The sequence below is a fragment of the Photinus pyralis genome, unplaced genomic scaffold, assembly GCF_008802855.1.
Source record: "Photinus pyralis isolate 1611_PpyrPB1 unplaced genomic scaffold, Ppyr1.3 Ppyr1.4_LG4, whole genome shotgun sequence".
Classification (NCBI taxonomy): domain Eukaryota; kingdom Metazoa; phylum Arthropoda; class Insecta; order Coleoptera; family Lampyridae; genus Photinus; species Photinus pyralis.
Window position 1 is genome coordinate 49,953,515 of NW_022170511.1, and position 15,187 is coordinate 49,968,701.

At 35.5% G+C, this 15,187-nt stretch overlaps 3 protein-coding genes across 3 annotated transcripts; 1 reads left to right on the forward strand and 2 right to left on the reverse strand.

The window, feature by feature from the left end:
* The first annotated feature begins 323 nt into the window (after positions 1-323).
* On the forward strand, positions 324-9,658 carry LOC116167954 (polyadenylate-binding protein 1-like). The gene is made up of 4 exons (XM_031483578.1): positions 324-737; positions 788-1,354; positions 8,048-8,265; positions 8,317-9,658. Exons 1-4 carry the CDS (start codon positions 545-547, stop codon positions 9,217-9,219), a joined length of 1,881 nt encoding a protein of 626 aa, XP_031339438.1. The 5' UTR covers positions 324-544; the 3' UTR covers positions 9,220-9,658.
* A 487-nt stretch (positions 9,659-10,145) lies between these two features.
* LOC116169513 (succinate--CoA ligase [GDP-forming] subunit beta, mitochondrial) lies at positions 10,146-12,408 on the reverse strand. The gene is made up of 6 exons (XM_031485627.1): positions 12,150-12,408; positions 11,984-12,107; positions 11,831-11,930; positions 11,512-11,777; positions 11,149-11,464; positions 10,146-10,636 (listed from the first exon to the last, which is right to left on the reverse strand). Exons 1-6 carry the CDS (start codon positions 12,189-12,191, stop codon positions 10,255-10,257), a joined length of 1,230 nt encoding a protein of 409 aa, XP_031341487.1. The 5' UTR covers positions 12,192-12,408; the 3' UTR covers positions 10,146-10,254.
* A 786-nt stretch (positions 12,409-13,194) lies between these two features.
* On the reverse strand, positions 13,195-14,742 carry LOC116168315. The gene is made up of 3 exons (XM_031484072.1): positions 14,582-14,742; positions 13,815-14,529; positions 13,195-13,764 (listed from the first exon to the last, which is right to left on the reverse strand). The coding sequence occupies exons 2-3, from the start codon at positions 14,481-14,483 to the stop codon at positions 13,348-13,350; spliced, it is 1,086 nt and encodes a 361-aa protein (XP_031339932.1). The 5' UTR covers positions 14,484-14,529; positions 14,582-14,742; the 3' UTR covers positions 13,195-13,347.
* Between the last annotated feature and the right edge of the window lie 445 nt (positions 14,743-15,187).

Below are 15,187 nucleotides of genomic sequence, written 5' to 3' on the forward strand. Positions count from 1 at the left end.
TCATTGCCAATAATTGTAAACATACATAAAACATAAAAATATGGATATTTGGGTAAAATGCTTTGTTTTTCAATTCTTTAGATCGTTCACATTTTGAATTTTGGCGCGCATTGATAGAGACTTCCGGATTGTACTTTTAGCATTTTCATTTTCTACAGTATTATTGAATAATTTATTATTCAATGATAGTACGTGTAAAATAAAATAAGAAAAGGGAATTAAAATTATAAGGAGGAATTTAAGATTAATGTCATGGCATGTACACGAGATTTAAACTTAAAAGTATCCAACGGTTTTCATGATGGCGTACTTCCGACATATATAAGTGGCAGTTGTGCTATGGAAAAGGCCATTCCTATTTCGTTGTTTGTAGTGCTGTGTTTATGTGAGGTTGTGTTTCCTTCTTTGGACTCGCAACCCACCCTCATTCGTGATATTAGCGAATAAGAATAAAAAATATTAAAAACCCAAAAAAATCGTAAAAACAGTGGAAAACCGCAACATATATTTAATTCATTTCCTCTGCTTTATTTAATAATTCAGAATGAATCCTGGAGCTCCAAATTACCCGATGGCGTCCCTATATGTAGGGGATCTACACCCCGATATTACAGAAGCTTTGCTGTTTGAGAAATTTTCTACGGCTGGACCAGTGTTATCAATCCGAGTGTGTCGAGACATGATCACTCGTAGGTCTCTCGGATATGCCTACGTAAACTTTCAACAGCCAGCCGATGGTAAGCATTTATTACTATTTAAAACGAAAGTTGATTGCTTGGTTTTACAGCCGAACGTGCTCTAGACACCATGAATTTTGACTTAATAAAGGGCCGACCAATTCGTATTATGTGGTCTCAACGTGACCCTTCACTTCGAAAATCCGGAGTCGGCAATGTTTTCATAAAAAATTTGGACAAGAGTATCGACAACAAGGCCATGTACGATACTTTTTCTGCGTTTGGCAACATTTTAAGTTGCAAAGTTGCTCAAGATGAAACTGGTGCCAGTAAAGGATACGGGTTCGTCCATTTCGAAACCGAGGAGGCGGCAAATAAATCCATCGAAAAAGTCAACGGTATGTTGCTAAATGGAAAGAAAGTATATGTGGGACGGTTCATTCCGCGTAAGGAACGTGAAAAGGAATTGGGCGAAAAGGCGAAATTATTTACTAACGTTTATGTGAAAAACTTCGGTGAAGAGTTATCCGAGGAGCAGCTGAGACAAATGTTTGAGAAGTTTGGAGGAATTACGAGCTTAAAAATTATGAGTAAAGACGATGGGAAATCACGTGGATTTGGATTTGTTGCGTTCGAATGTTCGGATTGTGCCGAAGCGGCAGTAGACGAACTGAATGGTATGTATTTTTTTGTTAATTTGAATTCATTTGATAGACCTAATGAATTTTGTGTATAAAAAACTCATTTTTAAGAAATAGCGCATTGTTATAATTTGCGTGATGGGAGCAATATTTTATAACAATTGAATAGAGTATCTTTCATTCTTTTCAATACAGGGGTTGACATGTTTGGTTTTTTACGTTGTGGTAAATTTGCCCGAAGTAGTGGTAAGTCGATCCTGCCGGATTCGGTGCAATGGAACGATTCAAATTGAATCCTTATCGTTATCTGTTCTCAATAGGAGCGAGTAACAAAATTACGATCGCATATTAGTTGTTACGTTTACATATACAACTAATGCAGTTTTTGATAGGGTTGGCAAGAGTTGGCATTGTTTAAAACATCCGTATTTTAAACAAGGAAACCGTTTTAAATGGGTGTTTTTTTGTTACCCTTAAAAAGTATGTGCATTCTTTCATACTGGCATACAACATTGAAATTTAAACCACCAAGGCTCCAACAATGCGCTAAACATCATATCTACTTGCATTGCAAACGACGCGACGTCGCCATGCCAGACGACTGCAGAATAAGGTGTTTTTACGCAATGAAATAAAATACCTAACGTCATCAGTTCTTTTTATTTTCTTTAATTCTGGAGTGGCATATGACAAATCATAGATTAAAAAAACAATCAATACACACGGCTTATGAGTACTAGTGCAGCTCATAATTTGGACGACTTTTGCCCATTTACTGCGAAGCACTAGTCAATTATCACACACGAACTTCGGTTGGATTTAAATCGTAAGTCTGATAATGAGTTTTGCATTCTTTTATCGTTTCATATTTTCAGGATTGCTTTCCATAGTTCGCAGGATAATCGGTTGATACTAGGGAATGCAATCCCGATCTCATGTCATTATAGAGCCGCTCACAACAAAAGAGAAGAATGCTATATGAGGGGGAGGGAATAAGGGGTAGCTTAGAATAAAACATTTCCAGTGGTGTTTTGTCTTTTTTTCTTTTAATGAAATGCATAAAAGCGGAAACGATACAAATTCAAAAACTACCAGGATATGTTACATCATAGTACGTAAATGAAAGGAAAGCTTGGGAATAGGGTTGCCATCTGAAAACTCTACCAACTAGGATAGGAAGCGTGAAAACCCCGGATTTAGGGATTATAAACCCGGACATATCAACTGAAATTGATAAAAAATATTTTCTAAAGAAATAAAACAAGCAATAAATTTTTCTAAATAAAACAAGGCGTACTCTCACGAAACAAAATCTTTAACTGTTAGGAATTGGCAACAGCTTATCTACATTTTTAAATTCTTTAAAGGAAGCAATAATACACTTTTTTAACAAAATAAATTGCAAGTTATAAGAAGGTAATAAGAATAATTTTTAAATGAAACAAAAATTTGGTCTTTTAGTAAAATAAAATGTTTAGGGAACTATTCACTTTTCAGGTCTTCGGTATTTATGCGTCTTTCCAATAGCGTTTAGAATATCTTCCTTACTTAAAAGAAATTTATAAAAATCTACACAATAGTCAGTCTTCAATTTGTATTCGGTGTGCAACTTTGTGAAGCAATATCATGCTATACATCAAAATTGTCGTAAAAATGTGTAGATCACGAATATCGATGGGGCGTACCTCTCAGGGCTGGCCGAAAGGAGAAAACAACCCCTATACAAAAATACATATTACGATAAAAAAAATAGCTAAAAATATTTTCCAAAATGTATGTATTTGCTTGAATCTATATGGAGCAAATCTGTAAGGGGTACCGGAAGGGAGAAAACTACCCTTAAACAACTTTAAACAGCCCCTATATAAAAATAATGACGAAAAATAGCTGAAACTATTTTCTAAAATGTATTTGTCTGCTAGATTGTCTATAAGGAGTACCAATAAGGGGTGGCTGAAGAGAGAAAGAAGAAAGGGATGGACAAAAGAAGAAAAGAATGTTTTATATTTATATTATATTTGCATAGTTTTAACGAAACAGAGTTGGTATTTACAGCTTTTTTATTCTAAAAATGGATTTATTACTCCTTTTTGAAATCGCTATCCAGTGCATCGTCAGAATTAGTAGTTTTTCATCTATTTCAATGTTTGAACAAAATTCGGGATCAGCCTCACATTCGCACATTTTCGTACAACGCATTTTTTTTGGGTTAAACATTTGCACCTTATTTTTTTTACAAGAACATTTTAAAACCTTTAGTATTTCTTCGAGTGCCCAAGGAAGAGTATACATAATGGATTCAAATTTTTCGTTGTCCAATTTTCAACCGTATTCCGTTGGTGGCGGTAAATTCGGCTGAGCATTGAGTAATTAAATATTCACTCAACGGGCTGAGTCTGTGTATCTCGATTCCATTCAATACATTAGTAGTGACATCTTTGTATTGCCGATTTTAATGCTGCTTGAGTTGGAGGCATTGTATCAGTGGAAACTTGCCTCTGTGCAAGCAACCACCATCTTAGTTCTGCTAGACTTTTAAAACATGTTTTTGATGCTGAATATAAAGAACAGACAAAACCCTCGATCTGCTCAAAATCAGAGTCACTAAGTGTTTGGTTTTTACCTAAAGAATCCAATACCTGAAGTGTAGATGGAGTTTCTTCTAAGAACTTTTTCCAAAAACTAATTTTAATTTTTTTAATGAAATTTGTTTAATGTTTTTAAACAATTTTATTTGCAATATGTTAATATTGTAACCTTTTGTTAAAGTCATAAATATAATATTTTGATATTTACTATAAGTAGCAAAAAAAAATTTTTCTTTGCCCTTAAAACCCCCTGCTACATCTGATCCTGAATGGGCATGAAGACCTGGAAGTGCTTCAGCTTTGAGTGGTCCAAGAGCCTCCTAAAGTAGTTGTAAAGGCATTTCACAACTGCTAGAACCACTACATATAAACATGGTGTTTTTAGGTAATAATGGAGCTCGTCTTACAGCCGCCAATAACAAAACATCTGTATCTGGCGAAAGAATTCTTACTGTCTTTGCACCCCTTTCAGATGCATATAAAGAATGAAGAATCATTCTGATATCGACTTCTTCGTGTGAAAGCTTTAAGTGGTTCATATCGCCTCACATCACAGTACAAAGCACCGTATTTTAATAAGAACAAAGGATCTTTTTATCACATATTTCCTAAAGCAATAACATTTTTGGAAAAATACTCAGTTAATATCGTCTTTAATGAAGGTGTGAGAACAAAAGCTTTTTAATGGTTATATTTTATATCGGTTTTTCGTCAACATTGAATCGTATAGGGTCTGTACCATTTTGCCTTCTGGTTCTTTCCGATGACTTAACTGAGCCCATAACATAATTATTAAGAATAACGTGTATTTCTGAATATGAAGCATATTTTTAACAGTTTATTTGAAAAATGCTCAGATTTCAAGCACTCCCACACTTTTATGAAAAATCCCCTTATTAATGGGATGCAAGTTATATAACTTGCTTCCGAAAGATATATGTAGATATGAAATAAAACCATTCAAAAAAATAATTAAAGATATTTTACATCAAAACTCCTAGTATTCGATTACGGAATTCATTCACAAGAACTTACCTTGATCTTCTAGCAAGCCATTATTTGACAATACAATATCAAAACATACTTCGCGTACCTATGTAGACTGTGATAATATCCAACTCACATGTTATTGCTATTTATGGTGTTTGTTATTGTTACTGACGTGTCCAATACATTTTTATATGTCCACAGGAAATAAAGATTATTATTATTATTATATTGTACTTCCACCATACCATCAATAACTGCAATGCTGAAACCATTATTTACAAAAGGCGAAGTAAACAGATTGTTCCAGAAAATGCCCACCTATTTTCGAACGCGCTACGGGTAATTTTTTATATATTTAACCTATTAGGTGTTTATTATGGATCTACAAACAATTTTCTAATCCTTAGGTAAAGGGGGTTGCAACCCCTATCTTATACTTCTTAATAGTATAAGTACTATGTTAATTACAGAATATAAACAAAATTAACATTAACATCAAACTTGACGTAAAATTATATTTAAGTAAAATTATACCTACACTATTAAAAATTACCTACAACCCCTCAAGTAGTGACTGATGGGTCTTCCTAATATTAATTTTTTAGTAAAACACAGTATTTTTTATTATCTTAAGTAAGCATTAGCATTGAATAAGTACCTTAAAGAAGTATAACGCCCGTGTTATCTGATGAAATAAGAAAATCTGCCCAGGATTCTGTCGTCCCTCTGTTGTGGGGGAAAGTGAACCACAAATTTAAAGCTAGTTACCGACTTTGCAGATTTCTTTACTTCTTTAAAATTCCAACGTTGCCAGATTTTTGGCAATCGCTTTGAGTTTGAATAAACTAGATTAAAATATTGAATAAGCTTTTATTCAATGCCAATAACAATATTATGTAAGGGAGGATCAATCTGAAATGTAAGATCATAAGGAACAATAAATACAGTAAAAAATGTAGTTTAATCTAATAAGAAAACAACAAGAACTGTTCTAAGGACCATTATCTTTACATAATAAACAATCAAACTTTACTTAGGTCCATATAAGGATCTGGTAAATATGACAACACTGTTCAACTCTGATAAACAAGGAAAACAAAAGACCCCTAAGTATAACTGGTTTCCCTGTTTAAAATAGTCATTATTTACCGCTCGAGGCCAAATATCTTTCAATATTTGTGGTAATTAACCACTTTGCAGTGTATGCAACACACCTTACACCAATTTCAGGTTTTCCTATGTAGTTATACTTCTTTAAAGTGCTTATTCAATGGCATTAGTCAATTTAACCAAAAAATGCAATTATTTAATAATATATTTAAAAGGACGCTATAAGGGTAGTTTTCACCCCTCTGTGACCTTTGCGAGATGCGCCCCATAGAAATTCGTATTCTACGCATTTTTCCGAGTATTTTGATGTATTCAATAATGTTGCTTCACTTATTTGCACACGGGACCTAATATTTGTACAATTCAACACTGACTAACAATTATATTCTTTGAAATTGTACTTTATTTTTATTACTGACGAGACTGTGTTGAGATATTTGAAAATGCCTGCTTTCCTTAATACGAAGCCGTACACGGGCCACATATACACTTGGTGTTCTTCTTCTACAAAAAAGTGAAAATTTCGCCAAAAAAGTGAACATTTCTACAAAAAAGTGGAAATTCCCATAAAAAAGTGGAAATTTCGACAAAAATATTTGATGGCCTTTAAAATGATGGGTCACTCGATGGGGCGGCGGGGGAAGGTCAAATTTCTGCTTTGTTGTCGCCGCTTTCACTTTTTTTCGAAATTTTCACTTTTTTGTCGAAATTTCCACTTTTTTGTTGAAATTTCTACTTTTTTGTGGGAATTTCCACTTTTTTGTAGAAATTTTCACTTTTTTGTGAAAATTTCCACTTTTTTGTCGAAGTTTCCACTTTTTTTGTCGAAATTTCCACTTATTTTTGGAATAAGAACACCAAGTGTGTGTATGGCCCGTGTACGGCTTCGTACCTTAACGCCTTGATTTAGTTTTAATTATTGTAAAATTAGGTAGTAATGAAAAAGTAGGGAGTTGTTTTTCGTTGCCACGAATAGTTAGTTGTAGTAACACAAAAATCGCTGATTGAATCTGTTTCATTTTGGTCATTACTTTTTCCATATTTTTGCTCACTTGTGTTCATTAAAGTGTTTTCTACTTTCTTAAAAGAACTCCAAGACTGTTTCAATATTCAATAAATTCCTTTATTTTGTCCCCTGTTGTGCCACTAGTGAAAATATTCTTTCAGCGTTGTCAAAAAAAGTAGTACGCAATTTTCAATAACTCCTAGTACCTATAAATGAGCATTCGGTGTTTTAAAAAATTGTTACCAAAGCTGATTTGCGCTTGAAATGTTGACAGAAAGATTTTTAATTCACCCACTCAGTACCTCAAATCCGGACTACCATTGAAAACTCGACCGGACGCCCCCTAAACTACGACAAATCCGGACGGATGGCAACCCTACTTGGGAACCTCGGATGAACTAAATTAGCAGGAGGGTTGTAATAATAAAACAAATTTTAAGCGAAATTGTCCCTTATGCAAAGGTCCGGTCATTCCGGTTTATTTAAAAAGAAGTATTATAATTTCCCAACGTAAAGCAACTATGAAATTAAGCAAACGTGAAGGCGGTTAAGCCCATATGGGAGGCTGAACAAACAGAGTATAGCCACTAACGAGCAAAATTGCAGGTGTAACTTTAAGCTTCGTTAGCACTCTAAACATTAGCGGTGCATAGCAGTTATGTTATTTAACCAGGTTTAAACTCTAATCCAGTTTAAAAACGCTACGGTGCATACGGCCATAAGTCAAATAAGTATAATAAAGAGCACATCATTTTTAAAAATTGAATGGCCAGGTAGAAATTAATTGGATCTGAATCTCTTAAGACACTATTGGTATTAAACAATGCGCTTACATACATTACACTAATGGTCTTTAAACTTTGGCACTAACGTTTACTTCTGTAAATAGTGTTTAGAGATTGTGATTAAAATGTACACACCAGTGTTTACTTAAAATGTCAAACTGTCTCTATTATCATTTACATTTAAAAACGATCAATCGTGATTTTTCATGTGCTATAAAAATTAGAAAATAAAAACCGTTACACGTTTTAGGCAAAGAAATTCTGGAAGGTAAGCCAATGTACGTCGGGCGCGCCCAAAAGAAGGCCGAGCGCCAACAGGAGCTTAAGCGGCGATTTGAGCAGCTGAAAATGGAACGCATGAATCGTTACCAGGGTGTCAATTTATACGTTAAGAATTTAGATGATTCCATTGACGACGAACGTTTGCGTAAAGAGTTCACGCCGTTCGGAACTATTACCTCTGCGAAGGTAAGAGGATTGGTAACACTTATAATGTCTCACCGTTTTTGTATTACTTAGGTTATGTTAGAAGAAGGTCGTAGCAAAGGATTTGGTTTTGTCTGCTTTTCATCACCCGAGGAAGCGACCAAAGCTGTAACGGAAATGAACGGTCGTATTGTAGGGACCAAGCCATTATACGTCGCCCTAGCGCAGCGCAAAGAAGACAGAAAGGCGCATTTAACTTCACAATATATGCAACGAATGGCCAATATGCGCATGCACCATCAAATGGGCCAATTTATTCAACCGGGCAGTACAGGAGGATACTTCGTGCCGACGCTACCTCAACCACAGCGATTCTATGCAGCTTCACAGATGGCGCCTATTCGCACCACACCCCGCTGGCCGGCACAGACACCCGTTCGTCCAGGCGCCCAAGCGGGTACTAACGCCTACGCAACAGGCATGCAAAATTCATACCGCTCCGCACCACGTCCGCCAAGTCAAACAACTTCTTTGCGAAGCAACATGACCGTATCTCGACCGATTACGGGACAGCAGCCACCCAACATACAAGGACGTCCGCTAGCAACTCCTGGCATTGTCGGTGGAAGTAGCCGACCTTCCAATTACAAATACACGGCAAACATGCGAAACCCTCCCCAGGGCTTGGGTAACGCACCAGTACAGCAAGCCGTTCACATTCAAGGCCAAGAGCCTTTGACCTCATCAATGTTAGCATCGGCACCACCTCAGGAACAGAAGCAAATGTTAGGAGAAAGATTATTCCCACTCATTCAGAGAATGTATCCAGATCTTGCCGGAAAAATTACGGGAATGCTTTTAGAAATTGACAACTCCGAACTTCTACACATGTTGGAGCATAACGAATCATTGAAGGCAAAAGTGGAAGAGGCGGTCGCCGTGCTTCAGGCGCATCAAGCCAAGCAAGCCGCCGCTCAGATTAACAAGAAAGAATAACTCATTGTTTGACACAAAAAAATGGCAAAATGAAAAATCGAAACTATTCGACATTCACTACGAAATTTATTGTTTTTATTTTAGCGACAATAACATGGATGTCAAATGGCAAAAAAAATACTTCCGCGAATTAAAGTGGTTTTCGATTTTACATCCATACGCAGTACTAATTAACATCTATTGGAGATTGCTTTAATTCGATGACGCGAATTTCTTACCTCTTTTACTGATTACGGCAGTAATATTCCTTAAGGATTTATCGTTTTATTTCATCCCGATAAGAATTTGGTGAAATAAGTTGTTTGTAAATTAGTACTGTTTTCTCATTGTTACCATTACTTAAGTTCTTTTGTACCTATTTCTAAGATGTATTTGTTCGGTATTATTTACTGTTTTACCATTGTAGATTGTAGTGACTCAATAAATTCTTTAACAATAACCATGTGCCAACTGTAATTTGTTAAATATTTTACCTTTGCCACTTGCAAGTCACCTTAATAATAAATTTAAAATCTAAATGCAAATTGACTATTGCATTTGATGCCACATTAAACAGGAGAAATGATCATTTGTTGATAAGTTACCGCAGTCGCGAGTCATCCCTAAGGGTTTGTATGGTTTACAGCTAGATCCCTAAAGTTAGAGGAGGGATGGGCATGTGTATGTATGCTTGGTATTAGGAGAGTCTAATACAGTAGACTTGATCTGGATACCAACGCACTACAAAAGAAAGGGGGACGAATTGACTAGCGAAGGCAGTAGGGGGGTCTGCATCGGGCCCGAGTTCGCTCTCTCCGTTAAGGCCAGGATTAAAGGCTTGTGAATTGACTTGATTTGTTATTTCCGACAGTTGCCCTGAGATAACCAAAAGTGGAGCAATTTGATTCACCGTTTACCAGTGTCAAATGCAGCAACAGAAAAAAAAATTGTACATCCGGCAACATTTCTTGCCAACAAAATATTTATTTATAAACAACATTTTTGCAAAAAAAATAAAAATACAAAATTTTCTATACGTTAAACAAATTACAATGGTCAACTAATGCTATTAACAGCCTTCATAGCAGCATCATCAAGATTGGAAGCAGTCTGAATCGGTAATCCGGAATTATTGATTATTTTTCTCGCTTCATTCACGTTTGTACCTTCCAACCGGACAATAAGTGGAATTGTAAGTTTACTCGATTTGCAGGACTGAACGATTCCATTGGCGATAGTGGCGCAATTGACTATACCGCCAAAGACATTCACCAAAATTGCACGAACATTTTTATCTTTTGTTAAAATTTGAAATGCGGCGGAAACTTGCTTTTCGTTCACTCCTCCTCCGACGTCGAGAAAGTTGGCAGGTTCACCACCGTTAAGTTTTATTATGTCCATTGTTGCCATAGCCAGACCAGCGCCATTTACCAAACAACTGAAACAATGGTTATAACTAAACAGGCCTCGGCAGGAAAAATTGAATTCTTCAAAAATAGATAGATGGCACCTTATGGAATTTGATGAATTTTTGAGTTCTACCTGTATTTTGACAAAGAATATCAGAATAGTTGTTTATTGGCCAATTTCTAGTAGAAATAAGTCCATTCCCAATATAGTGGGCCGTACACTTTTTTTGGGTACCCAATAATTTGTTCATCGTTATTTATAAATCGATTTTGTGGGAAAAACAACCAAAAGTGTTTACAATTTTATCAAGGGAAAAGGTAAAGTACCTTTCTCTCCTGAAGAGGACTAAACAAAATGTATGTTATGGAAATTGTCTGACCATTTTATTCTTTACACTACGGTAGTACTCTGCGGATAGAGTCAACTTTAGTCCGCTCTACATTTTTGTAGGATGTTTTTGATAGTAAATTTAAATGATTTATTGTCATTCCATGCGCAATAGATAGATAGATTACCCTTCATCGAACTGTTGCTACTTACCCTATATTTCCATGCATGCCAATGTAGTTAAGATTATATTTGGAAGCTTCCACTTCTCGTGGATCCTCTTCTGAAAGGTCACCCATTGTGAAAACCCTTTCCTGTCTAAACTTTGCGTTATCATCGAAGTTTAATTTTGCATCGACCGCTATAACTGCCCTGTCAGTTTCCGCGAAAGGATTTATTTCTAGTTGTGTGGCATCGACGACTAAAAATAATTTCCACAATTTTTTTATTTCCTCAATCGCTTTATCTCGGAAATTGCCTTTAAACTCTAAAAAGTCCGCTATATCTGCCGCTTTCGCATCAGTTATTCCTAAAAAAACGTGTTGTAGTATTACAAACAATTGTACCCACCGATACCTTCCACAATATCAACCGGAACTGTTTTGATTAAATGTGGTGTCTGTTCTGCCACAGTTTCTATGTCGACCCCACCAGCTGGTGATGCGATCACCACAGGACCATTTTTTTGCCGGTCCATAATAATAGAAAGATACGTTTCACGTACTATGTTGACACTATTTGCGATCATCACCTTTGTTACGGCAATACCATCCTTCGGAGTTTGTTTCGTTATTAATCTGTGACCTAACATTTTATTAACGATATTTTCGATCTCACCTCGGCTAGAAACGTTTGCGTAAATCATAGAAAATGAAAGTAACAGTCACAGTCTTACTTTTTTGTAATGTGGACACCACCTTTGAAGCCATTATCGAAACTCCCTTTTCCACGACCTCCCGCAAGTATTTGAGCTTTTATTACATACTCCTCCGCATCTACAGAGGTACGTAATATTAGTACACAATATAAGTAGGGAATCTGAGCTTACTGAACGCATTAAGGCCATTGTTTCCCTCTGTATCTATTATACAAAAATCTTGAATCGCCACGCCACTCTGCTTCAATAAGTGTTTGCTTTGATATTCTAAAAGGTTTAAGTATCGCACAGGTACCTAAATAACTAATTACTTCTTTGTTACTAATAATTTGATTACCTTAAAAATAGTTCTGGGTAGTTTCGTCCACAAGGAAGTCATTATAATACTTAAGGGGATTAGGGAAGGAAAAAATTAAGTGTTAAAAAAAGAACAAAGTACAATTGCCAATAACCTAAAAACTTTTAAACTGTCTACTTACCACAGAAACAGTATACCCACGTGACTCCGTGAAAAGAACATCTGTCCATAGACGTGTGACTTGTGAGAAATGTCCACGATTTGAAAATACCACCACTGTATGTACATACAAGGTGTCCCACGACCAACGCCGGCTTTCTATATTATATATTTTCTGTTGGACGTTAAATATATTATTAATATTATTATTATTGAATATTATCATTTAATAATATTATTAAATGGTAATATCCACAGGCGAGACTTGATGTATTGTGAGCTGCCTATCATCAAAACATAATTTTTCGGGCTCTGTAGGTAAACTTTTTTCAAGATAAGTATGGCACTCTAACAGCCGCCGACGGTTCACCTAAAAAACAACTTAATAAACCCCGGTGTTATTAACTATCTAAAACATGCACCTTGCACAAGAGTATTCCCCTTCTGCATCTTCACTCAGAATTCAGATATCGTGAAACAAAATCAATCGTTTTCGGACGCAATGGACTAGGTGTGTCGTCCAGCCTTAAGGCAGTGAGGATAAAGTTCAGTACCATAAGGGATAACGCTAGAGGGTACAATAGACCCCAAGGCCGCAGGACAAGAAGCAAAGTAGGATACCACTTTTAATATAGAAAGAATAAAAATCAGCTTAAATTTTTCTTATCCACCAATTTTCAGCTTATCACCTTGGATGTCCAGGTCTGAACCCTATAGGACAATACTTTAAAATTTGGAACGATTGTATATGTTGTCTACTCCAAAAGTTTCATGTATATTTTTTTAATCCATTTTAAAATTTCGATTTTATGTCAACAACTTATCAACTTTAATGTGTTTAAATACTGTAATAAAAATTACTAAACATAGGCATTAGAGAAGTGTTGTGGAATGTAAACCTCATGGATAAGAAAACAGAATAGAATTACATATTTAGTTATTTATTTGTAAAGAAAATTCACAGGGATCTAAAAACATCACATTCTAAAATGGGAAACTTCTACCCAAATTTAAAAAAATTAACGTACATAACACTATTTACATGCCATACAAAAATAAATCCTCTCATTTACAAATCCTAATTATTCAAGTAACTCGAATAAGGCTTGTAAATATTTCTGCGCCGTAATTCTTCGCGACCTTTCATCCATTTAAAATACCACTTATTTTTAACCCTTTTAGCAATATAAATCCCAGCTTTATTGGTTTGCTTCCTAGAGTGCTGTCTAGCTTTATGCATGTTGGTATACCATTCTCCACTTTGTTCAACCCCTTTTACTTTGCTACTTTTGGTTTCTTTAATTGTTTTGAAGATTTTAGATTTGGGAGGTTTCTCAAATGTAGTTACTTTCAAAGGCACATCTCTAGACTTACGTTTATGTCTTGTTGAAATTTCCGCGCTTTCTTGTTTATTTTTATTTATCTTGTCTGGAGTGTGCATGTCAAATTTGTTTTCAGCTAGCTTTTCTATTTTATTTTGGAGTAGTGGAGTAACCTAAAATAATTTCTGTTAGTACCTTAGAAAATACCTTTATTTTATAAGACCTCATCATTAATCTTCCTCTGATCAATGGGATTTAGCGGAACTGTGTTTCCATACCTGTCTCTTACGCATTGCTTAATTTGTTTGTTTTTAATAAGAACTTTGCTTTCCTTGCCGCTGTAAGTACACGCAATAGTAATGTCTACAATTTCATCTAAGTTGACAGAGCTTTTGCATGGCAAATCGGAATAATCACTTTTGTCAACATTAGTGGCAATAAAATCAGTGACATCTGGGACTGTAACCTTCTTGAAAGAGTAGGAACCCAAGAAGACAGCCGTAAGTACAACGCCCACTCCTACGATATTGCTACTGGTCAAAAACCTCTTTGCCTGACTTAGCAATGTCGAGTCAACTTTTTTAATGGTTGAAATATCGCTGTAAAGTGTTTCGCATTGGTCTTTCAGTTCACTGGTATTCTCACAGGTTCTACTTTCGTATTCTCCACTAGTTGCATCACTTTCACTAATGATACTCACTCCGTCTGATTCGGTTTCAAAATCAGACCCGGCTGATGCGAAATCTTGTTCAGTTAATTCTTGAATGGGTTCTCGTGAGCAATCTAAATGAAAAGCATTTGCGTTATTGTCAACTAGCGGCGCGTCATCTGGTACAAAGACCCATGAAGTCGATGAATTTGAATCGGAATCGCTTGATTCTGATCTTTCCATTTTTTTTGTGGCAATTGCGAAATTAATCCGTTGTGTCCATAAGGTACTGTTAAAGCAGGTCACTGGTTAATGAAAATTGTAAGAATAGAGTAACTTACCGTTACTGCATTGCACGCAGTATGTATACAAACAAAACGCTTTGTCTGTGCGAACATATTTTTAAATGTAGGTCCTAATAATAACAAACATTATTTTAGGTTACCTCTCTTTAATGACATTTCAACTTTCCAACTGTTGGTTAATGCGCTGTTGCCAAACTTTAGTTTTTATACAAATCCTAAAGAGGACAGGGCTGTATTCAGGAAATATTGAGAAACATTGTTATCAATCACTTTCACGTAATAGGCAGTACGCTGCAATGTTACATCAAACGCCACAATTTACAGTTATATATCGTTTAAATGAACTTCCTACCGAATTCATTTTAAATAACTAGTACTCTTTTGCGCAAAAGTCTGCTCAGATTACGGTACCTAAAATTAACGTTTAGTATATCAATCCAATACACTGATTAATAATATACCTACCACACCCCTTCTTTTAGACTCAGACTACCTAGATGATGATACGTTGTGCGTTGTCAGATTTTAAATTAAAATTTTAGTTATAGTCGTCAACTATTTCTGTTATTTGCAAATTTCGTTAAATTACTACAATTAATGTCCATGGAGTTCTAACATTAAAATATAAATGTATAACATCAA

What these genes read in the sequence shown, in the direction of transcription:
- LOC116169513 (XM_031485627.1), bottom strand. Translation starts at nt 12,191, where the DNA reads ATGACTTCCTTGTGGACGAAACTACCCAGAACTATTTTTAAG. An exon ending in TACCCAGAACTATTTTTAAG is followed by an intron (nt 12,108 to 12,149) that starts GTAATCAAATTA and finishes TTAGTTATTTAG; the next exon opens with GTACCTGTGCGATACTTAAA. An exon ending in GGTGTCCACATTACAAAAAA is followed by an intron (nt 11,778 to 11,830) that starts GTAAGACTGTGA and finishes AAACGTTTCTAG; the next exon opens with CCGAGGTGAGATCGAAAATA.
- LOC116167954 (XM_031483578.1), top strand. Translation starts at nt 545, where the DNA reads ATGAATCCTGGAGCTCCAAATTACCCGATGGCGTCCCTATATGTAGGG. An exon ending in GGCAGTAGACGAACTGAATG is followed by an intron (nt 1,355 to 8,047) that starts GTATGTATTTTT and finishes TACACGTTTTAG; the next exon opens with GCAAAGAAATTCTGGAAGGT. An exon ending in GAACTATTACCTCTGCGAAG is followed by an intron (nt 8,266 to 8,316) that starts GTAAGAGGATTG and finishes TGTATTACTTAG; the next exon opens with GTTATGTTAGAAGAAGGTCG.
- LOC116168315 (XM_031484072.1), bottom strand. Translation starts at nt 14,483, where the DNA reads ATGGAAAGATCAGAATCAAGCGATTCCGATTCAAATTCATCGACTTCA. An exon ending in AGAGGAAGATTAATGATGAG is followed by an intron (nt 13,765 to 13,814) that starts GTCTTATAAAAT and finishes AAATTATTTTAG; the next exon opens with GTTACTCCACTACTCCAAAA.